This window comes from Eucalyptus grandis, chromosome 6 (genome assembly GCF_016545825.1).
Source record: "Eucalyptus grandis isolate ANBG69807.140 chromosome 6, ASM1654582v1, whole genome shotgun sequence".
Taxonomy (NCBI): Eukaryota; Viridiplantae; Streptophyta; class Magnoliopsida; order Myrtales; family Myrtaceae; genus Eucalyptus; species Eucalyptus grandis.
In genome coordinates this window covers 16,740,478-16,762,617 of record NC_052617.1, presented here as the reverse complement: position 1 = coordinate 16,762,617, position 22,140 = coordinate 16,740,478, and the positions used below count along the sequence as shown (strand labels likewise).

At 39.7% G+C, this 22,140-nt stretch overlaps 6 protein-coding genes and 1 long non-coding RNA gene across 8 annotated transcripts; 4 read left to right on the top strand and 3 right to left on the bottom strand.

The window, feature by feature from the left end:
- Positions 1–432: 432 nt before the first annotated feature.
- On the top strand, positions 433–762 carry LOC104451608 (VQ motif-containing protein 10). The gene has a single exon (XM_010066225.3). The coding sequence runs from the start codon at positions 433–435 to the stop codon at positions 760–762; it is 330 nt and encodes a 109-aa protein (XP_010064527.2).
- A 1,982-nt stretch (positions 763–2,744) lies between these two features.
- LOC104451607 (heme-binding protein 2-like) lies at positions 2,745–4,283 on the bottom strand. The gene is given in 3 exon segments (XM_010066224.2): positions 2,745–2,930; positions 2,932–3,187; positions 4,027–4,283. Coding segments are annotated over 3 exon segments (699 nt in total).
- A 2,143-nt stretch (positions 4,284–6,426) lies between these two features.
- On the top strand, positions 6,427–6,756 carry LOC104448636 (VQ motif-containing protein 10). The gene has a single exon (XM_010062493.3). The coding sequence runs from the start codon at positions 6,427–6,429 to the stop codon at positions 6,754–6,756; it is 330 nt and encodes a 109-aa protein (XP_010060795.2).
- Positions 6,757–7,133: 377 nt separating this feature from the next.
- On the bottom strand, positions 7,134–9,031 carry LOC104448635 (heme-binding protein 2). The gene is made up of 2 exons (XM_010062492.3): positions 8,664–9,031; positions 7,134–7,818 (listed from the first exon to the last, which is right to left on the bottom strand). Exons 1-2 carry the CDS (start codon positions 8,918–8,920, stop codon positions 7,377–7,379), a joined length of 699 nt encoding a protein of 232 aa, XP_010060794.1. The 5' UTR covers positions 8,921–9,031; the 3' UTR covers positions 7,134–7,376.
- A 924-nt stretch (positions 9,032–9,955) lies between these two features.
- LOC104448634 (pentatricopeptide repeat-containing protein At1g53600, mitochondrial) lies at positions 9,956–12,780 on the bottom strand. The gene has a single exon (XM_010062491.3). The coding sequence runs from the start codon at positions 12,436–12,438 to the stop codon at positions 10,267–10,269; it is 2,172 nt and encodes a 723-aa protein (XP_010060793.2). The 5' UTR covers positions 12,439–12,780; the 3' UTR covers positions 9,956–10,266.
- Positions 12,781–14,137: 1,357 nt separating this feature from the next.
- Positions 14,138–16,540, top strand: LOC104448633. 2 transcript variants are annotated; one of them, XR_001988119.2, is made up of 4 exons: positions 14,143–14,719; positions 15,258–15,358; positions 16,041–16,142; positions 16,252–16,540. XR_001988119.2 is itself a non-coding variant. In XM_010062489.3 (3 exons), exons 1-3 carry the CDS (start codon positions 15,195–15,197, stop codon positions 16,340–16,342), a joined length of 357 nt encoding a protein of 118 aa, XP_010060791.1. In that variant the 5' UTR covers positions 14,138–15,194; the 3' UTR covers positions 16,343–16,540. The 2 variants fall into 2 exon arrangements, 1 of the variants encoding a protein (XP_010060791.1); XM_010062489.3 differs by having other exon boundaries at positions 14,138–15,358.
- A 2,303-nt stretch (positions 16,541–18,843) lies between these two features.
- LOC120294788 lies at positions 18,844–20,088 on the top strand. Its single transcript, XR_005552087.1, has 2 exons — positions 18,844–18,901; positions 19,008–20,088. It is a non-coding gene; the product is annotated as an uncharacterized LOC120294788 (long non-coding RNA).
- The last annotated feature ends 2,052 nt before the right edge of the window (positions 20,089–22,140 follow it).

The following is a 22,140-nucleotide window of genomic DNA, read 5'->3' as shown; positions in this document are numbered from 1 at the left end:
GCCTTTGACTTGTCGTCGGGTTTCACACGTCTAGTCTTCTTCTGCTCGTCTCCTGATAGACGCCAGATGAGATCGATTCCCGTCTCTCTGTTTCACGTAAATTTTGGCCCCACCTCTCTCGGGTCTTTCTAGACTGCTTATGAAAATCAACTAAAATGACTGCGGTGGTCAACCTATGTCCTTGCTTTTCAGACGACCCCTTCATGTTCAAACTCTCATAAAACTCCAACGTGAAAAAGCCTCCGTTGGCTGTTTCTCCCCGCGGTCGAGTCGTCCGCTTATAAATAGGACGCGAGCAACTATCTTTCTTCAGAACACGAGCCAAAAGGAAGTCTCCGAAACCACGCTTATAGCAGAACCAGAGATCTCTTGTTCTCCACTTTCATCTTCTCGCGATTATATTACACCGTCCCAAGGAATTCTTCTCCAGCAATGTCGGGCAGAGGAGGAAATGCGAACCCAGTTAAGGTGGTGATCATAGAAACGCAGTACGTGGAAACCGACGTGGCCAGCTTCAAATCCGTTGTCCAGAAGCTGACCGGCAAGGATTCCACGGTTGCCGTTTCGCCGAACTCGTCGGGCAACCTCTTCCAGTCCTCTTTCGAAGGAAGCAGACAAAGAGCCATGCCAGAGATGAGCCGCTCTGAGCCAGTTCTGCGAACAAACGCATCGTTGTGCAGGGACGAATCGTTCAACAGATTGATGAAGGAGATGCCTCCTGCGGATGAGCTGCACCACCTATGGCTGTGGGCTCAATCCTAGTTTTCAGTTGTCCATACAAATTTTTTAGGGCTTTGTTAGTATAAGGACAGTCCTTAGATACCGTGAAAATAACCGTTTATTGTAAATCACAAATTCTTAAAGAAGTGACTCTCACAACAATTTATAATTGTTTGTGATTTGATTTTTTGTAATCTAGAATAGACCGTTACTTTCACAATATATAAAAAACAGTCATGTAATCATTTCTTAATTTTTAATTTTTTTAATGCATGAGTATTGCTACTCCTTCCTGTACTTATGTCTTGGATATAAAGGTTGAGATTTAGAAAATCATTTTATGCAGAAATGCTTGGATACATGCCATTTCTTCAAAATTCCGTTTTAACTTCTAAGTACTTATACTCGATAGTTTGCCCAAATTATATTATAAGTAGGATTCTTGGTTCCAAATCACCATATAGGAATTTTATTTCCGTACTGACAACTATTAACAAATGTAGGTAAGTGTCAAAATACAATTAGTGAAAAAAAAAAAGACTTTTAATTTGTTTGTAACATACCAACACTTTTATGAAATTACTAATTTCTTTATAGTTTGCAAAACAGTAATTTTTATATTACTTCACTAACTTTTGTTTTGTGCTAATAGAAAGGATGATAACTAAAAAATTAAATAAATGGGGGTAAGCAATTCTGATGAGAGTGGGTAACAAAAAGTAATTGATAATGTAATTGGAGAAAAGTTGGCAACTCATTCTGATAAAAGTTGATAATTTCATATAATAGCTAGTAAGTTCAAGATGCTACTAAGAAAGGTAAATAAATTTTGTGAAGATAAGAAAAGTTTTTAGTTGGTAATCTAAAAAATCAATTAAGCCTTGGTAACTAACTCAAGTTAAAGTTGATTATGCAAAGTTATTTGGTACCTTAGTTAGAGAAAAGTAAGTTACTCTAATTAAGGTTGGTAACTTTTGAAAGAGTTGTAAATTTGATGGGTTGGTAAGTAAGGCAAATAAAACTTGATAACTTAAAGGAAAAGTTGGTAAATTTTGAAACAAAAATCCAAATAAATGTAGTTAAGCAACTCAAATTAGAATTTACCCAAATAATAGTTGATTACTTAATCAAAGAAAGATTGGTAAGCCACTCAAATAAAAGTTGGTGATCTCATCCACCAGTTGAGAAAATCAAGGCATTAATAAGAATGATAAATAAAAGTTTGTAAAAGATAAGAGAAGTTAGTAACTAACAATACCAAATAAATGTTGGTAGCAAAAATAAGAATTGATAATACAGAACTAGTTAGCGACTTAATCAAAGAAAAATTGGTATTCACTTTCATTCAGGTTGGTAATTTCTAAAGAGAAGTGCTAATTTTTAATGGTTGATAAGCAACGAAAAAAAATTGGTAAATCTAATAGAAAAACCTATAACTCTTTTAATAAAAATCAATTAAATGTTGATAAGAACTCAATTGAGAGTTAAAATTAAAACTAGTTGGTAATTTAATTGGAGAAAACCGATAAGTCGCACATGTATAGGTTAATACATTCATATACAAATTAATTCATTTAAGGTATTTGCAGAAAAGAGATAAGTAAGTGATAAGAAAAGTCAAATTCAGCCCCTCAGTCCATCATGCGGTAGATTTCTTTATATTTCGCTCGTGCACTAAATTTCCTTTTTCTTTAATTTCTGAAATTTAGATTTTCTTTTGGATTCAAAATCGAGACATAATTTAATACTCATTTCGTAACTTAAAATATATAATTGTGATAGATGCTAGCATTTCGCATTTTAGATAAATCTCAATTTCAATCGGAGAAAAAGTCAAAAATATATGGAGAACTCACAAGAAAACGGTGCTTGATACCAACATATCAAAGTAGGATGTCACATGGCGGCTACTTTGTTATTCATATCTTCGGTAAGATGCATGCATGCAAAGAAGGTGCAGGTTCTCCACAAACCTCAAACGCATGTAAAAACTAGAGAGATTTCTCTATCCTTCCCTCTCTCACTCATACGGAGGAAGCATCATCCAAGTCGAATGGCATCCATATCTCATTCACTCTATTATTGAACTCGAACTCAGAATTATACTGCGCGACCGTGTATGACGAAGTGCCGGTGCCGCTCTCTTTCTCACGGCTCTTCTCGATGGCATTAGCCCATGTGGTGCCGCTGAGGCTGGCTTCCAAGGCAGCTTGCCTCCACTGCAACATCATAGTCGGCGACGAATCCTCCGAACTGTCTGATGGCAATGTACCTGGGCTTCCACCTCTGAGCATGGAGGCCTTCCGCCGGGGGCGGGTTCGCTTGGTTCTCTTTCGGGACATAGAAGCTCACCACAAACGAGGATGCGCAAAACGGACCGTCACTTGGAGAGACCTCGGTGATCACCGGTGCTGTCATCTCTATCTTTTTCTGGTAGCTGTTCTTACCTTGTATGTAGTCAAATAGCCTGAGAGTCAATTAGGCGAGCTTTTTAAACAAAAAATGAAGATCTAGTTCTAGGCTATAAGTTTCCTGATGGAGTTTTATGAAAAATGATTGAATCAATTCAGTCCTGTTGCATGCGAAACTTTGATCTGAAGATGGATTGAATGACGAAAAGATGATCAACAAATATGTAAAATCTCTTTTTTGGCCATCCCAAAAGTTTCAATCCCCACAATACAATTGAGTCATATGTGAACGCAATACTTTGTCAATACATATAACCATTATATAAAAAGATGCCACGTGACTTTCAAATTTACCATCAGAGCTCTCTTGTGCATGAACCTAAGCTGATTCGGGGAACTAATTCCAATTAAATTGAAGTCGAAAAGCACAGAAATGATGGTTACAAGGGCTGCAATCTGTTAAGTTAATTAAATTTGTCCTGATCCAGCTACACCGATGAAGGATCTAGGATCCCTTTAAATCAATCTAGATGAACAGCCGTATTACGGCACGAATAATGCTAGGGATCCGATTACAAAAGCAAAGTAGCATACTATTATCGGGTGTTATGGCTTAACAAATCATAATTTGGTAAATCAGTATAACCATTCTGGGCATAAATCTTGTGAGAACTCTCCGCGCACGCCATCGCAGCGATTTTGGCTAAGCTAAATAGGAGGAATTTAAAATTTAAAGGAGCGGGGAATGTACTCTGGAATCTTAAGATTTCTGCGGTACAAGCTAGCAAAGCAAGGATTGCAATTGTCGACACACGGACACGACTTGATCATGATTCGATCATGACTTGACCTGGACATAAGAGTGGCAATGAAACGGAGAGAGTTAGAATCATACTGGATGAAGCCGGAGCGTGTGGCTTCGACAAGCGAGATGCCGGGAATAGGAGCAGTGGCTATCCACACCGTGGAATTGTACCGCCGGATCTCATATCCGTCGCCCACGTGTACGACATCGAAGCTCGGGCACTCGATGCGGTCGCATGTCGGCGGGAACACCTTCACGTCCTTCTGATTTGACCAAAGTCCCAAGTGCGGGCGGGACAAGATATTGAAGAACATCGAAAGCTTCAGCAACATGTTCGTCGCGGCCATGGCGGTCGGTCCGAGAGGATGGAAGAGTTAGAGAAGGGTCGGCTCAAGTGGAGATCTTGACATCCACATGCTCATATAAATACCCAACAAAATGAAAATCTGAGGTTATGCACAACCGCATAGAAGGAAAGGATGGTGTATTCCAATTTCCATCCAAGATTTCATACCAATTGTGGGCTAAATGTGTTAATTGTTGTGTAAGTTTATCTATTAGTTAATCTCTATATGGGAAGGATGTTTAAGAGCACACTCAGAGCACCGATATGGGTTGAAAAGGGTAGATCTACCTTCTTACACGGGAACATCAAATTCCACCGAAAACCATTTGATGTTCACGCATGTAAAGAAGATTTCGGCCACAACATGATCAACTCATTCGACTAGGGTGAGACCCTCGTGGCCACCGTTCTCTCTTGGGAGTGGGTAGGTGGGGGAATTAGGAAAGGGGGTAACTTTCGGTCATGGCGGGCCTTGTTGGCCACATTCGGCTCCTAACGAACTCGAAGAAGAAGAAGAAGAAGAAGAAGAAGAAGAAGAAGAAGAAGAAGAAGAAGAAGAAGAAGAAGAAGAAGAAGAAGAAGTCAAAGGCTAGAGGATTGTTTTTCAAATTTGAGTAGGTTTGTAATTCGAGTTGATTTCCTAATTTAGTATTTTCTAATTTAACATTTCCTATTTTAATGATTCCTAGTGTATTATCTCGGCCCTTTATAAAGAGGAGGTGCATTTTCAGTTATAAGCATGCAAACTTTTGAGTTGATAGTATATGTGAATTTCTATTATGAGTATTCTTTCTTTATCAACTTATCGATGACAAACTTTAAAGTTCTTTGGTTCTTACCAAAAAAAAAAAAAAAAAAAACTTTAAAGTTCTTTGGTTCTGTATCCAATTAATTGGTTACGAAAGTTTTTATTTTCTGCAATCACACCAACCACTTTCTTTCCATCAAATACGTTCAATAACTTCACCCAAACTCGCCAGGCATCAATTTTGGTGATGAAAACCATGGGAAAGCATTTCGTCATAATAATTACCTCAATGAAATAGTGTTTCTCAAAATACTTTAGTAAGTTAATAAATATAACTTCTTGTTTCGATTTCAAAATCTACCCAAGATTTTGGAAATGGCACATCTTTGGTCATATTTTAGAAATGAAAGCATTTGAATATTGAGAATTATTATGTACTTATCGACAATACGTATTATTATGAGGTCAATCTCCAATAGATGGCCTTTTTTTTTTTTTAACTAGCTTATCATTGACCCGATTGCATAGAAGATATATTAAATTATCAAAACTAATTTATTTTGCATATGTCGTGAGATTAGCAAAGTTTGTGTAAAAGGAGAATTCACATTTTAAATGGACCTAGTTACATAGATTTTAAAGATAGTCTTAAGCGAGTATGATCCATCGCATGGAATTTCTGTAGCTGTAAATTGCTCGCCTCGAATCCCCAGCCTTTTTCCTTTGGACTGGCAAAGTGGCAATTGACATTCCCTGGCGGCTAAAAGCACGAGTTACTTTAATCCCAAGCGCGAATGGAGCGTGAAACACTGAAGCTTTTTTGGCTGACTGGTCTTGCCTTTGACCTGTCGTCGGGTTTGACCTGTCTTCTCTTCTTCTTCGCCAGTTCAGGTCCGCCCTTGCGTTCCTCTCATCTCTCTCTCTCTCCCCTTTTTCATTTCCTCTTTTAGCCCTCCACATACTCTTGGATTTGTCTTCTCTTGGTGATTAATGATATCAACACTCACGTGCATGCCTGGTCGTTGAATTTCTTCGTCTTTCTTTAACGTAAATTTTGACTCAATCTCTCTCCTTCATCTCCGGTCTTTCTAGACTGCTTATTAGAATCAACTAAAATGACGGCACTGGTCAACTTCCGTCCTTGCCTTTACGTGGACGCCACCCTTTTCAAACTCTCGTACAACTCCTCCGTGGAACTAGCTTCCATTGGCTGTTTTTCCCCGCGGTCGAGTCGTCCGCTTATATATAAGAGGTAACGCGCTCGTCTTTACCTCAGAACACAAGCCAAAAGGAAGCGTCCGAAACCACATTTATAGCAGAAGCAGAGATCTCTTGTTCTCGACCTTCATCTTCTCGTGATTATATTACACTGTCCCGAGAAATTTCTTTTCCACTCATGTCGGGCAGAGGAGAGAATGCAAAACCTGTTAAGGTGGTGATCATAAACACAGAATACGTCCAAACCGATGCGGCCAGCTTCAAATCCGTCGTCCAGAAGCTGACGGGCAAGGATTCCACAGTTGCCCTTTCCCCAAAGTCGGCAGACAACCTCTTCCACAACTCTTTCGAAGGATGCAGACAAAGAGCCACGCCGGAAAGGAGCCGAATTGAGCCGGTTCAGCAAGCAAATGCGTCCTTGTGCAGGGACGAATCGTTCAACAGATGGATGAAGGAGATGCCTCCTCCGGATGAGCTGCACCAGCTATGGCCGTGGGCTGAATCCTAGTTTTCACTTATGCATACAGATTTTCGCTCAGACATCGTGTATCCGTTCTCCTGTTCAAGACTATATTTCGGATATAACGGTTGAGATTTACAATATCATTTTACCCAAAAATGCTGTACATGCCCTTTCTTTATCTTTCCATTCTAAGTACTTATACTCAATAGTTAGCCCAAATTATATGCAAGCAGAATTTTCTTTCCATGCTGATAAATTTCAACTAATTTACGTAAGAAAAATTAACAATGATTTTTGTCTACTATGTTTTAACACTGGGCGACTCTTCCAGAGATCTACCGGAAAGAATCCTGTCTTTTGTACCTGTCCTCACTTTGATGGATCGAAAACACTTACTCATATGGCAGCTTGACATGTGGAACTACGATGAATGCTTGCGTTTTGTATTTCAATAATCATTGACCTCCACTGGAGAAAAGATAAAAATATCCGGAGCTCCAAAAGGATATGATGCTTGATACAAACTGTCAAAGTAGTATATCACATGGCAGCTACTTTGCCTTTCATTTATTGGTTAAGGTACGTGCAAGGAAGGAGCAAGTTCTCCACTAAACTCAAACTACATGTAAGAGCTAGAGAGACTTCTCTATGCTTTACTCTCTCATTCATATAGAGGAAGCATCTTCCATGTCAAACAGCATCCATATCTCATTCACTCTGTTATCGAACTCGAATGGAGAATTATACTGCGCGACCGTGTAAACCGAAGCGCTAGTGCTCCTCTCTTTCTCATGGCTCTTCTGGATGGCATTAGCCCAAGTAGTGCCACTAAGGCTGGCTTCCAAGGCAGCTGCCTCTACTGCAACATCAGAGTCGGCGACGAATCCTCCAAACTGTCTAGCGGCGACGTATATGGGATTCCACCTCTGAGCATGGAGGCCTTCTGCTGGGGGTGGGTTTGCTTGGTTCTCTTTCGGCACATAGAAGCTCACGACAAATGAGGATGTGCAGAACGGACCATCACTTGGAGAGACCTCAGTGATCACCGGTGCCGTCATCTCTATCTGTTTCTCATAGCTGTTCTTACCTTGTATGTAGTCAAATAGCCTGAAAAATCAATTAGGCAGGATTTTTAGACAGCTATATGTTTCACTAAGGAGTTTCATGTGAAAGACTAAATAATCCAATCCTATCGCATATGAAACTTTGATCACCAAGATGGATTGAAGGAGGAAAAGATGATCGACAAACATGAGAATTCTTTTCTTCAGTCATCCAAAAGTTTCGATACCCCATGACACTACTGAATTACATGTGAATGTGATACTCTGTATAATATAAGTACCTCAAACCGCTATAGAAATAGATGTTTTACACAACAAAGCTCTCTCGCGCATGAGTCTAACCTAATTTGTGGAAACCAATTCCAATTAAATGGAAATCGAAAAACCTGAAAATGGTGGTCACAGGGGCTACAACCCATACATACGTTAATCCGTTCAAAAGTTAATCCAACAATAACGATGAATTATGCAGAATTCTGCAGACCCCTTAACTTAAGTTAGGCCAACAGCCGTATTATGGCATGAATACTACTAGAGATACAAAAGCAATGTAGCATACTATAGTCGGGTGTTATGGCATAGTTGTAGTTTATCAAGGCACTGCACAGATCATAATTTGGTAAATCAGTATTGCCGTTCTGGGTATCACTCTTGAGGGCACTCCTCTCGCACACCATCGCCATTGATTTTGGCCCAAGCTAAATAGAAGGAATTCAATTTTAAAGGAGTAAGGAATGTGTTCTAGAATCTTAACATCCGTACGGTACAAGCTAGCAAGGCAAGGATTGCAATTCTCGACACGAGATCACGACTCGATCACGACATGGACCGGATATCGGAGTGGCAATGAAATTAAGAGACTGATAATAAAGATGCAGGAAATCATACTGGAGGAAGCCGGAGCGAGTGGCTTCGACGAGGGAGATGTCGGGGATGGGAGCGGTGGACATCCACACCGTGGAATTGTAGCGCCGGATCTCGTAGCCATCGCCCACGTGCACGACGTCGAAGCTCGGGCACTCGATGCGGTCGCACGTCGGCGGGAACACCCCCGCGTGCTTCTGATCCCGCCAGAGTCCCAACCGCGAGCTGGACAAGAGGTTGAGGAGCACTGAAAACTTCAGCAACATGTTCGTCGCGGCCATGGTTGGTTGGGACGAGAAGACGGAGAGGGTTAGAGAAGCGTCGACTTAGAGAAGCGTCGACTCCAGAAAATCAAGTGCGTCAAGTGGAGCTCTAGACGTCCACATGTTCATATATGTACCGCACAAAATGAAAATTTGAGGTTGCCCGCAACCACATAAAAAGAGGATAAGATGCCGCATTCCAATTCCCAACATGTTATTTTTGTGAAAAGAAACTAGTACCCATTAAACAATAATAACTAAAATTTGCATCGTGAATATCCGCAGGTTCAACGCTTTGCTCCATTTCTCGTGTTGGTAAACAGGAGAAAGTATTATGATAGTTACCTCAATTAAATACTGTGTTTCTTAATATAAATTAGTAAATTAATGATCATGGAAGAAAATAAGAGTTTCCCAATACAAGAAATGTACAGTTTTAACATTTCGATAAGCGGCTGCTATGGCCACAAGTGGCGCTACGGCCATCGGAAGCTGGGCAGGACGAATATCCTAACTGCGTGGACGCAAAATCCTGCCTTCCCTCTTTGCCATTACTAGTTTGTCGCCACCCACATTACTCTTACAGGCCACTAGGATTTGGCCCGACGATGAACATGTGATGCTCTGAGCCTTGAGGGACCATTTCAGATTTTTGGAATTGGATGAGACCCACCACCGTTTGCAAAAAAGCTATGGTAGTGAGAAGCACAAGAAGCTACGGTTCATCCAAAGGAAAGTGTCCGCATTGCTCGCAGAATAACATTCTACTAGATGACAAATTTTTGTTGCCGTGAGAACGGTCTGAACACTTGCACGGTCCTGATTTCAGAAAAGACAGTCGAGTTTCAACGAGTCCCCGATCAAATGTTCCGCCCTACCAGCTTTAGTAACTATCGGTGCTGATGCACAGTGACTAGTCCCCAGATAAGCAAAGAACGTTAAGGAGACATTGCAGGTAATCTCCCCCTGCCAGCAGAAACGGTTACTTCCAAATCTAAGTGCATTCTTTAACACAATTGCAAGTTCCTCTCGGTCAACAAAAGGCAATTAAAAGAAGTATGAAAGTAATTAAGCACAAGATTGGCAGAATTATCCTAACTGTTGATTTAATTTATGCATGGCGAGAAAGGCCTTCACAAGTACGTTCGCCTACTTTTACAACTACGGATACTGAATTGTCGATTTGTCTGCAGTGGAGGGTGATCCAACAGATGAGACGGATGGAAGAGCAAATTCTCCAATTCAGAGTGAAGCACCAACCCCCAAAAAGACTCCAGCTCTATGCTAGAAAACAGTCTGCAGAAGTATCCTAATGACAATTGAATACATTTATCATTAGATTAGATGAGAGGATTGAGGAGCCATTAGAAGTGAGATTCTAAAAGTTGTATCTCCTTTGAGATAGTGCATAGAGTAGCTTCTATATCTCTGAAATTTGTATGGGATTTGTCTCCCGCAAGAAACAAATGGACACTGTCCTTCATCATAATCCAACTGCATCCTGGACTCTTTCTCACTCTTTTAGATTTCTGGGCCATTCTAACGTTGTCAGAAAAATCCTGCTTCCCAGAGGTATAATATAGGTTGGACAAAACAACATAAGATGTTGCATTATCAGGCTGCAACTTGATCAGTCGTTGAGCTGCAAGCTCTGCAAGATCAACCCGCAAGTGGATGTTACTTGCACTAAGAAGGGCTCCCCAAACCCCAGGGTGGGGCTCAAGGGGCACGGAACTAATCAAACAGATAGCTTCATTTAGCAATCCAGCTCGGCCAAGGAGGTCAACCATGCAAGCGTAATGATCAGGCCCCGGTTCTATCCCGTATAATGACTTCATGGATTTAAAATAATTCCATCCTTCTTCAACAAGCCCCACATGAGTGCATGCAGAGAGTATGGCAAGAAAGGTAACTTCATTGGGCTCCTGACTCACACTCTGCATCTTTTTGAATAATCTGAGAGCTTCTGTGCCAAATCCATTTTGGGCAAGCCCAGTGATGATAGAATTATAAGAGACTATGTTAGGGTCAGTTGTTTCTGTGAATATTCTGTAGGCATCAAGAACACTTCCACACTTTGAGTACATCGATATTAATGAGTTCTGCATGGAAAGAACGTGCTCCAGGTCCATCTTCACAACATGAGCATGAATCTGTACACCATGGTTCAGGGTTGCCAAACCAGCAGAAGCACTTAGCACACTGCTCAAAGTAAGAGGATTAGGCTTGATTGCTTTCTGAAGCATCTGGATGTACCAATGGAATGCCTCCTCGAATTCGCTATTCTTCACAAAACCAGATATCATGGCCGTCCAAGCAATGTCATCTTTTACAGGCATCATTTCAAATAGCTTAATTGCTCTATCAATTATTCCATTTCCTAAAAATCCTGAAATAATAGTTGTCCAAGAGACTGCATCCTTCCTGGGCATCTTGGCAAATAGACGATAGGCTTCTTCAATACTATCATTCTGGACATAAGCAGAGATTAAACTATTCCATGTGACTTCGTTCCTTTCGTCCATCGAATAAAAAATCTTAATAGCATCATCTACAATGCCAAAACTAGAATACATTTTGATAATGGAATTTTTTATGAATAAATCAAATTCAAGTCCAAGTTGAAACATTAATCCATGCATCTGAATGCCTTCTTGGGACCTCCCAAAGTCACCACAAGCTTCCAACATAACAGTAAGTGTCATAGAATTCACCCTTACCGTTCCTTCCTTTCTCATATCCCTAAAAAGATCAAAACCACTTTCAAAATGCCCCATCTTCATATACCCATTAATCATAGCAGTCCAAGATACAACATTTCGCTCTGGCATCTTATCGAACAACTCTTTGGCAGCACCAACGCCAACGTTCTTGCAATATCCGTCCAGCATAGAGCTCCAGGAAATTACATCTCTCCGTGCCATACCCTCAAAAACCCAAGCTGCCTCTTCAAGTGCCCCCAGCTTCAAATACCCACTTATCAAAGCATTCGAGCACACAGGATCTCGCCACTTGACTGGCATCGAAAGGTAAAGTTCTTTCGCTTTGTCCACCTTCCCTGCCCGAACAAACCCTGCGATCATGGCACCGTAGGAGACCGCATTGCGGTCAGGAATCTCAACGAACAACTTATAAGCCCTACTGACATTCCAATTGTTGCGAACGTAGGCAGTGATCATCGCATTATACGAAGCAGTATTCCTCTCGGGCATTTCGTCGAACATCTGCCGGGCTTCCCGAACCCGCCCATTGTCCGCGTACGCGGTGAGCATGGCGGTCCAAGAAACGGTGTTCTTGGAGGGCATCCGTCGGAAGACGGATTCAGCTTCTTCGAGGCGACCGTTTCGTCCATGCTTCGTGATCTGGGTGTTGCAATAAACAAGGAAGCTGCTCGATCTATGGCTTCTCGTTGCAGCATTAGTAATGGGCCTTGATAGGACCTTCTGAGTAATCAAGTGGTGCTGAAGACTTTGGACTGAAAAGCGAAAGAGGAGGAGGGATCTGCACATAAAGAAAGCATCTTGTTTTGCTAACATGGCTTGCGACTAAAGGGCGAAGAGCCCATGGTCATGACCAAAGCAAAGGCGAGAGTGGAAGCTACAGAAATCTCCTCTTCTTCAATACTGATGGCAGCATTCCCAGATATACCAACACGTCTCCGGACACAAATTAGGACATTAACATAAATAATCGACACCAAATATTTTTCTACCCTCCATTCTGAGTCTTACCCTTTTTTTTTCTTCATTTCTAGCAAAACTACATTTACAAAATAGTGAATCGGTATACCCCCTTATCGGCTAATTCTATCTATATTTGGAAGCCAATAGAAATGCAATTCCATAGTCAGCTCTATAGGTCTGTCCCTAACGTGTCTATTGCGGAATTGGCTGGTATTAACCAACAAAATAATGAATCGGTAGACCAATTTACGACTAGGTTTAGAAGGTCAAGGAATCAATGCCTTATAGCCTTCAACGATTTGAAATTTGCCTTGAGGGAAGATTAAAAGATCAGCCATATAATGACATAGTCCAGTTAACAACAAAGACAATTAGGCATGAAAACCTAACTATAGAAAGAAAAGGATAGAAAGTCAACAAAGCATGATGTGACCTTTGTGGAGAGATATGGGTTGGAAGATGATTTAGAGCAAGGAGATTGTGCTAAGATAGCTGTAGTTAAAAACTTAAAATGACTATCGACAAGTCGTCCGTTTGCCAAATATTAAAGCGAGCCAGAGTTAAAGAGAAGTTTTGGGAAAATATCATGATCAAAGCAAAAGATACTCAAAATTACTTGTTTGCTGTTAGAGACTGCATCACTTGTGGGAATGGGCTATGTGGTCAAGAAATGCATTTTAAATTGGTGGCTTGGTGACTGCGAGATTTTGAAGACTCCACGAATCTTCTGTAGGCTAGTGAATGACATTTGCCTCTCACCATGTATAATAACAACATAATCATCCTCTATTAATCTAATAAAGTTAGATCGACCACCACTTAATAGAAAATGTACCAATCTAATAACACCAATGTTGTTTGGCATACTGTTTGTGCAAAAAAGAGGCATGTAACATGTGTGAACGATATTGTTTCCGATTAAGTGTTGGTTGACCCGATTGTATTAAATTATTGGAGGATAATTACGTTTTCATTATACTTGATGAGAGGTATTGCCATCCATGAGCCAACAGATGATTTGGGAAGCCTCCAAAAATCTTGTGGACAGCAAGCAAACATTCATAAGCATGTTTTGTAACCATAGTGCCTCCAAAATCCTGCTGTCACTAATTTTAATTTATGTAATATCAACTGTTTTTCATAGAAAATGTGATTGCTCTATGTGGTTATGAGACTGATATAATTGAATTGCCTTATAAGATGTGAATTGGACCAAATTAACTTAAAGGATTACATCAATTCTATTAAAAACAAACAAATATCAAAATTGATCAACATTAACGTTTCAAGAGTCAAACTAAACATCGAACAAGAGTACAAGACAATTTTTTAACATTCTTATGGGCTAAGCTTACTAATTTCGAAGACTCTGTTTCTAGCTTATCACTTATAAAAAGAAGAAGACTATATTTGTCATAACATAAAGAAAGGGGAAAAAAGTTAAATGTTTCTTGAAGTCAGAAAAAAGTCTGTTCTTCATTGATTAATTAATAAAAGGAGGAGTAAGCGAGATCCACTGACTGGCCTCTCTTCCTTTCCTGTTATAAAAACACCAGCTTGGCGACTTCTCCCCTGCTTCCTCCTCATATCTCCCGTCCCTCTCATCCAGTCACAGCTTAAAAGCAGAAACCTGACATGAACAACAACTCGTAAAAGCAAAAGGGCAGGCCTAAAAGCTTTACCCCCTCTCCCGGCACCTTCAGTCTTCGCCATTCTCTTTCCCATTGGCGCCAGAAGACAGGTTGCTTTTTGTAAAGGCAAGCAGCCAACACGGTAAAGCAGAAGTAGCACACCACGTTAAGCAAATGCGAGATAGCCCAATTATATATGCACCTCCATATTCATGCCTTCTATCTCATCTTCGTCAGTCTGTGTTTTGCTTCCACGGCTGAGATTGTGCCTGCAGATTTCATTCGTGCACCAGATGAAAGGCGTTAAGCTGCTGCTGCTGCTTCAGCTAGTAGCAGCAGCGAGAGACCCATTATGGCACTTCTCGTTTTTGGCCGTGATTATGAGTATAAACCAGAGGCCTTTGACAGCGGGAGGTTGCCTGTCACATTGTCCCGGGAGATGCAGATGTTCCTTGACGTCACCAATTTAATACAGTGCGAGAACCCTCGTGCTGCTTATCTATGTAAGGGAGTTTAAATTTGGCCTTAGAATGTTTTTTCCTTTGGAAAAGCTTGATTTCCTTTTTTAAGAAAAGAAATTTGAATGGGAAGAATCGTAAGCTGCTCAAAGTTTGTCTTCACGGCTCATCTTGGTGTTGATATAGAGTGAGCTTTTACATTATTCTGTGCGTATCAAAGGTTTGGTAAGTACTAGCTGACTGAAATGTCAGAATGCAGACTTTAACAGCAATTTACCGTTCCCTTTAAACTAGGCTTCACGATATAGCAATGCTAACTGCACTCTAGATGGTAAGTTACAGCTACAATTTTCATCATTCTAACATTGAAATCTACGATTACGTGTCAAAGAGAAAGGGACTTCAAAAGATCTTGAGGTTTGAAAACTCAGTTTTTATACTGATCACGGCTTTACTGTGATGAGGATGTTTTATCTGGTTCCGATGTTGGTGGACCACAGTAGCTTGTGGAAGTTTGACCATGGGCTATAAACATCTTTTACGTTGTTCATTTGGATTTCTTTGGCATGTTCCATGTTGGCAGGCCGGCAATACGCTTTTGAAATTACGTGGAAACTGGACCATAATTCCATTGGACAGGGTGGCCGACAGTTCAAAACTTCTCTTCACCATTGACTTGAACAGGTAAACGCATGCCTATGTTAAATTCTCTCTAAAAGAAGGCTAATTTGTTTCCAACTTTAGTGATAGCATATGGATGAGTTAGGGTAGCAATCAACAAAATCTTTGATGGATGAGGATGATCGAATGGTAACAAAGGAACTATCATGTTATCAATTTAAGTCTGACGCTACCAGTCTAAGCTGTAAGAATCCACCGATTGAGTGCGCAATGCATCAATTACCATGTTCACTTTCATTGAACCTGTTTACCATATACCTATAAACAGTTCTACCATTACTTAATTGTGGATACGTACAAATTTCCTAATTTTCAGAACAAGAAAGAATTTCAGTTCCTAATGTTGGTTTTCATTTATCCATAGATAACTCTGGTATAGCTCGTTCAAAATGCGCATCATTCTTCAGTTATAGGAAACACAATTTTAATGTCGGGTCTGACAAAGGAAGGTTGAAGCTTGAGCATTTAGATATCATTATTCTGTATGAGCATCCTACTACTTTGCCACTTAGTGGAAAAAGGCTTCTTTAGAGGTAGTTGTTGCATCATAGCAGTTATCGTGGTCATGGACCCTCACCATTGAGATCTTGCTCTTATTGATTGCGTCGTATTCATTGTTAGTCATCACATTTTTGTGGAGAGATGCTGACTCAATCTGGTTGAATGTGACTTTTATGAATTTCAGAATAATGAGATTACCCTATTTAGACGTCAGGCAAGGAGTGATATGCGTAAACTTAAACGCGTTTATCATGCGTACAAGGACTAACGACGGAGTCGTTAATGAGTAAGGATTTGTGATGGAATTTGTTCCATGACAGCAGTACCTCTTTTCAGCTCACATAACATGATATGGTTTCTTGCCCGTGCTAAAGTTAATCTTCGAATGATCACAGGGAAAAAAAGACCATTGCCAAAAGAGTTGCTCAAGTGGTGTTTGAAGAATACAAGATAATAACAGATGCATCAAGCACCAAAACAGATTGAGGGCTCAACAATTTACCATTGTCTTTAATAACATTTGTTGGAAGTCTATAGTCAATACATTCACAGAGGAAATGGTCCCGAAGGAATCCAAGCCTGAGGTCTGTCTGTCACAATCCGGATTTCCATACTATTTGGACCTTGAAAGAATAAATGATTTAATCTCAATTAATGTAAACAATTTTATTTTATTTTTCTATACATTTCCTCCCTTACGCTTGTTGCGCGCTCTTCCAATCATTAAAAAAGAAAAAAAAAAAAATCTTCAGAAGCACTAGCCTAACGTCTTGAACTCCAAATTTAATCAACGTGTAAGGTATTTTTGGGCCTTAAATTGATTTTTGTAATATATGTCTCGCAAAAAAGAAAGATGATGCTTTTCGAAAGATGATTTGCCTCGTAAATCCCAATCCTACACGCAGCACCAAGGGGTAGGTGAGGTCCCGAAAAAGATGACGACTCTAAATGCGCACTGAACGCAGAAGCGAGTGCATTATTCTCCTTTTGCGATCGTCTTTAACGTTCTTTTACCTTCGGGGATCGCGAAGTTGTCTATCCATAATTAGCTGTCGCCCGCTGAATCTTGAAATTTGCAATTTCTTAGCAGGGAAGCTTTTCGATGGGCGATGACACGTTTCTCTGCCAAGTATCCTTAGCGTAACCAAATCCCATCCACGTTCAGGATGCGGACAGCGCACCAACCATGCTTTTTCTGCGCAGCCACACGACGATGTTCCAATGCGTGACTGATAGTATTATGGAGTTCTGCACTGAGCTAGTAAATAGATTCTGCACGAAAGAGAGAGGGCACAATAAATTATACACTAGTGCTAGCAAATCATAACTATTTACAGAATTGATGAACATTGTTAGAGATAGCCTATGAAATGATCTCTAGTATTGGTGAGGTTGGCAGAATTCTAACGGATGTGCTTAGTATAACTAGTTATGTGGTGAATAGATCCTCATTGATTGCAATTGAATATTGGACTCCTAAAGAAGTGTGGTAAGACAATATTGCTAATTATTTTATCATTAAAATGTTTACTTGTCCATGTTATTTTTGAGTGAGTAATGGTAAACTCGATATGAAAGTAAGGTGCATATTCCATGTCTATGCACAAAGGTAAACAAGGCTATCAATTGTGGTGTTTGAAATTATATTCATCTGTTGATAGTAGAGAAGTTACATTTGATAGGTCCCATTACTTTTGGCTAAGAGCATTTATGGTAGTGTAAATAAGGATTTGGATTGTGGTCAGCTCAAGGTGGAGTTGTAACCAAAGGCTCCTAAGATAGTAGGTACTAATGTGGTAATCGACATAAATGATGCCTGTAGTGAGGTGGAGTCTATAGAGTCAATTGTCGCTTTAGCTACCGAATTTGATGGCTTTGCTTTATTTGTGATACAAGAGTTTGTGTCATAAAATCCTTGTGAAGCAACTGTTTGTGTATTGTAGGTGGAGCTAGCATGTTAATGTGATCCATGATTATAGTGATGTTTAAGCGTGACTTGGATTTAGAAGCATTATGTGGTGATTGAGCCCATGAGGAGTTGAGGGAAGGAAAACGTGAAAAATTAGATTCCACGAGTAATTATAACTCACCTCAAACGTCGAATCAAAGTGAAGATCATTAAAATAGTGATACAAGAGGTTGTATCATAAAATCCTTGTGAAGCAACTGTTTGTGTATTGTAGGTGGAGCTAGCGTGTTAATGTGATCCACGATTATAACGATGTTTAAGCGTGACTTGGATTTAGAAGCATTATGTGGCGATTGAGCCCATGAGGAGTTGAGGGAAGGAAAACGTGAAAAATTAGATTCCACAAGTAATTATAACTCACCTCAAACGTCGAATCAAAGTGAAGATCATTAAAATAGTGATAAAAAGGTTGTATCATAAAATCCTTGTCACTGTTTGTGTATTGTAGGTGGAGCTCGTGTTAATGTAATCCACGATTATAACGATGTTTAAGCGTGACAATTATGTGGTGATTGAGATCAAGAGTTGAGGGAAGGAAAACGTGAAAAATTAGATTCCACAAGTAATTATAACTCACCTCAAACGTCGAATCAAAGTGAAGATCATTAAAATATGTCTTGAATTTGATCTCGATAAATAGATATCAAAATTGATGCATGTGACTCCGTCTCGATAAAGATAAAGAAAGTCCTAGTTAAATGCACCACGTGCGAAAGGAAGGAGGAAGGATGAAGACAGAGAAAGCAGGAAACTCTCAAGCTACCATTTAGTGAAGAGGGTCCTCCATGCATTCTAGATGACCCACAAGTTGCTCTCTCTCTTTTGGCCATACATGGAAATTCTGCACCCTTAAAGTCGCATGTGGAACTGGTCAAGTAAAAGAAGTTAGGCCTGTTTTGTCTCATTTGTACTAACTCCACATGAATCACTCTTGCATGCAAGTCCAAAAAAAGGGCGGCACGGAACATCGTAATATTCTAGATAGAGATGGATTCTTTATAAAAGGCAGAAAGGGAGAAAAGGATAAGAGGGTGCCTTTAAGCACTGAGAGGAGAGTGAACTCAGAGATTGCATAGGTGAGGATTTGCTCATTGTAATTACACCCGAGTGATTTATCCCATTAAATTCTTATTAGTAGAATTTGTGTAATTTCTATTCACAACACGTAGAATATATTTACAGGTTTTCAAATTCCTCAGAAGAGTGAAGGAATAGTTTATGGGATTGAAAAGGAGAGTGAGGAAGATATTGGCTGATGTCGTGGATAAGCTTTCACAAATGCTTCATCAGATCGATCAAATCCAAGCTTGGGAATTGACTACCATCTTGAAAGTGAAATAGACGAGCAAATCCAAAAAAATTACTCTCAACTTGATCAAGGAGATGTTGAGTGAGGTGACCATATGGTGGCTCTTATTGCGACAACAAGGATGCAATGTTTCATGGGGTATGTTTAAATTTACCGAGCTTATCTGATAAGATACCCATGGAAATCCTTCTTTGGAAAATTAATGCTGCAAAAAAACTATTGCTCAGTGAAATTTTGAAATGTAATTGATTAGAAACTAGGAAGGTGATACGCCTGGTCTTTTTTCTGTTAAAATTTGACTCAGCAATATTAAATTTTGTGGCATCAATTTTCCAAAGAAGAATTTTTATGGGTATCTTATCGGATTGCTTCACTAAATTTTAAACGTAACCAATGACGTGTGGCAACTCGTTGTCACAGCAATCAAAGATAAAGAGCCACTACGTGAAAATCATCTCCCTTAGGGAGTCTCCTTGATTAAGTTGAGAGATCTAAGCCTGGATTTGATCGATCAGGTGGGGCATTTGTTTTGATAGCATGGATGGACCACCGAAATGTATGCAAACTTGTTGCAAGGTGCTCCTCGATCTCTACGATCAAAATGGGTAAGAAGTGGCCGTGAAAGGAAGATCATACAAAATTAACCGTAAGCATCTTTGGCACACTTGACATGCATGGAATGCAATTTTCACTCAGAAACCCAGCATTCTAGTTCATGTTTAATTCTTCAAATGAAGAAGAAAGCAAGATTGTACTTTCACGAAAGCCAAATGGTTCCACACCAACCGTACACCAACCCTAGAGGAGTACATGCCCCTTGCCCTTAGAGGTCACATCAGTTGTGGGAATGGGTGATGTGATCATAAAACATGCTTTTGGATAGTTGTTTGGTTATTGCTAGATTTGAAAGGCTTTGAAAATCATCTGTAGGCTTATAAATGATGTTCCCACTCACCACGTATAATGAAAACATAATCCTCCATTGACCACCACTCAATTGGATACGATGTTGATCTAATAACACCAATATGTTTTGATCTGGTTTAAACAAAATTGGGGGCACTTAGCATTTGCAGTGGAGTTTTTCATGAGAGAACATGGCGTCTCGGAGCACGAAACTGAGGCAGAACTCTGGAAACAAGTGGTTGAAGCGTGGAAGGATATCAATGTGGAGTTTCTCTATCCGACCGTGGTCCCAACGCTGGTTCTCATGCATCTCAATTTCTCGCAGGTGATTTATAAACCGATAGAAATAATTACACCCATTTGGAACCAAAAGATTATGTGCATCGCTGTTCCTTAGTCCCTTGCCAATGCGAAGACAATATTTTGGTTATTGAAAATCAACGGTTTATCAACTACGCCTAGTGGTCAAACGAAGAAACTCTTCATTGATGTGCCTTCCACGCATCCATCACTCGTTTCCAAAGTTCTACCTCAGTTTCCCACACCGAGATGCCATGTTCTTTCATGAACAACTTCAATGTAGATGCTCCGTGCCCCCTCTTTTGCTCAAACAGTATGTCAAACATCATTCCGATCAAGTGGTGATTGATCTAATTTAATTAGAACATTGAAGGATGATTATTTTTTCATTATATTGGTCGCTAACATTTCTTAACCAATCTTTCATAGTACGAGGTGCATGTACTTGTTCAGTGTTGGTGTGTAGTTGGTATGGAATCATTCGGCTTTGTAAAAGCACACTCTTGATTGCTTTTAGAGTCTACGTGCATAATAACACTCGTAAATAAATGATGCGTTTTGAGTATAGTGTTGCTAAATTTACAAATCTAGTGTATAGTGTAATTGCAATATTGTAATAATTCCGAACCCTTGGATGTCGAGGGTATTTAAGGCTCCGTTTATGTACCTCGCGAAGAATGCATGAATAAATAAGCATATTTCGTGATTAAACTCGATTTTTCGTTTCTTTGTTCCACGTTGGATAAATGCTTTTTGTTTTTTTTGGTGGGCTGCGTATCTTTTGTCTTCGTTGTCTGCAGGGCTACAGGGGTTCTCCTTGGTGGCTCATCCTTTTTGGCGAATGGCTGGTTGTTGATCTAGTGCTGGCGGCTGCGGTCTTGCAGTGCTTGCTCTTGCGTCTCTTCCGGCCTTCTTGCTGCCCTAGCTGCCGTTCTTTTTGCTGGTTGTTAGTGCCTGCTGTTTAGGCTGTTGTGCTTCTGTTTGTTTTGTTACCGCTTTGTTTGCGGTCTTCCTTTTTTTTTTTTTTTTGGCTCCTTTCCACTCGTTCTGAATTGTTCTAACTATGAGTGTAAGTTTTTGGCGCCGAACACTCTTGTATAGTTTTGGTTAAAATAGCACGTTGATGAAATTACCAAGCTTGCAAAATAGCAATTTTTTTTTTTTAATTTATAAACTTTTATTTGCGCAATGTACCAAGGCTTCGAATTTGGCCATTTTTACATGAAATTACCACCTAAATCTAGGATGATTTACCAACTTTTGTTAAAAACTGAATAACCAACTAGTTTAGAGTTACTAACTTTACTTTAAATTACCGACCAGTTGATTTATGTTTACCAACTTGTGACACCGATTTTTATTTGCCTTATGTTGCAATCCCTTGGATTTTCTGGCACTTTTTAGAGATAAACAACCCAAGTTAGCTTGACTTACTATTAATTCAGTTACTCACCGATATTGCAATTATTTTTATTAATTTGATACTTTTTAAAGAAATTACCGACCTCGACAAAGTGACTCGTTTTCTATTATTTTATTTTTCCAATTAGTTTTGGGTTATCAATGCTAATCTGAATTAAATACACAAGCTCATTTTCAATTACTAACTTTAATTTGCCATAATAATTACGTCTTAATTTTATCAACTCTCATATAAAATTACTAATTCTAATATAGTGATTTATCGGCTTTTCTTTGATCAAATAATACTTTTTTGAAAAAAAAAAAAAAAACATTCTAATGTTAGTGCTCCGTGAGGTTCACAATCAGTAAATGAGGCCATCTCCATGAACTAAGTAC

Coding starts and splice junctions, on each gene's coding strand:
- LOC104448634 (XM_010062491.3), bottom strand. CDS start 12,438: ATGTTAGCAAAACAAGATGCTTTCTTTATGTGCAGATCCCTCCTCCTC.
- LOC104448636 (XM_010062493.3), top strand. CDS start 6,427: ATGTCGGGCAGAGGAGAGAATGCAAAACCTGTTAAGGTGGTGATCATA.
- LOC104448633 (XM_010062489.3), top strand. CDS start 15,195: ATGGGCTATAAACATCTTTTACGTTGTTCATTTGGATTTCTTTGGCAT. Junction 15,359..16,040: donor TTCACCATTGACTTGAACAG/GTAAACGCATGC, acceptor TATGAATTTCAG/AATAATGAGATTACCCTATT. Junction 16,143..16,251: donor AACGACGGAGTCGTTAATGA/GTAAGGATTTGT, acceptor GAATGATCACAG/GGAAAAAAAGACCATTGCCA.
- LOC104448635 (XM_010062492.3), bottom strand. CDS start 8,920: ATGGCCGCGACGAACATGTTGCTGAAGTTTTCAGTGCTCCTCAACCTC. Junction 7,819..8,663: donor ACTCGCTCCGGCTTCCTCCA/GTATGATTTCCT, acceptor TTGATTTTTCAG/GCTATTTGACTACATACAAG.
- LOC104451608 (XM_010066225.3), top strand. CDS start 433: ATGTCGGGCAGAGGAGGAAATGCGAACCCAGTTAAGGTGGTGATCATA.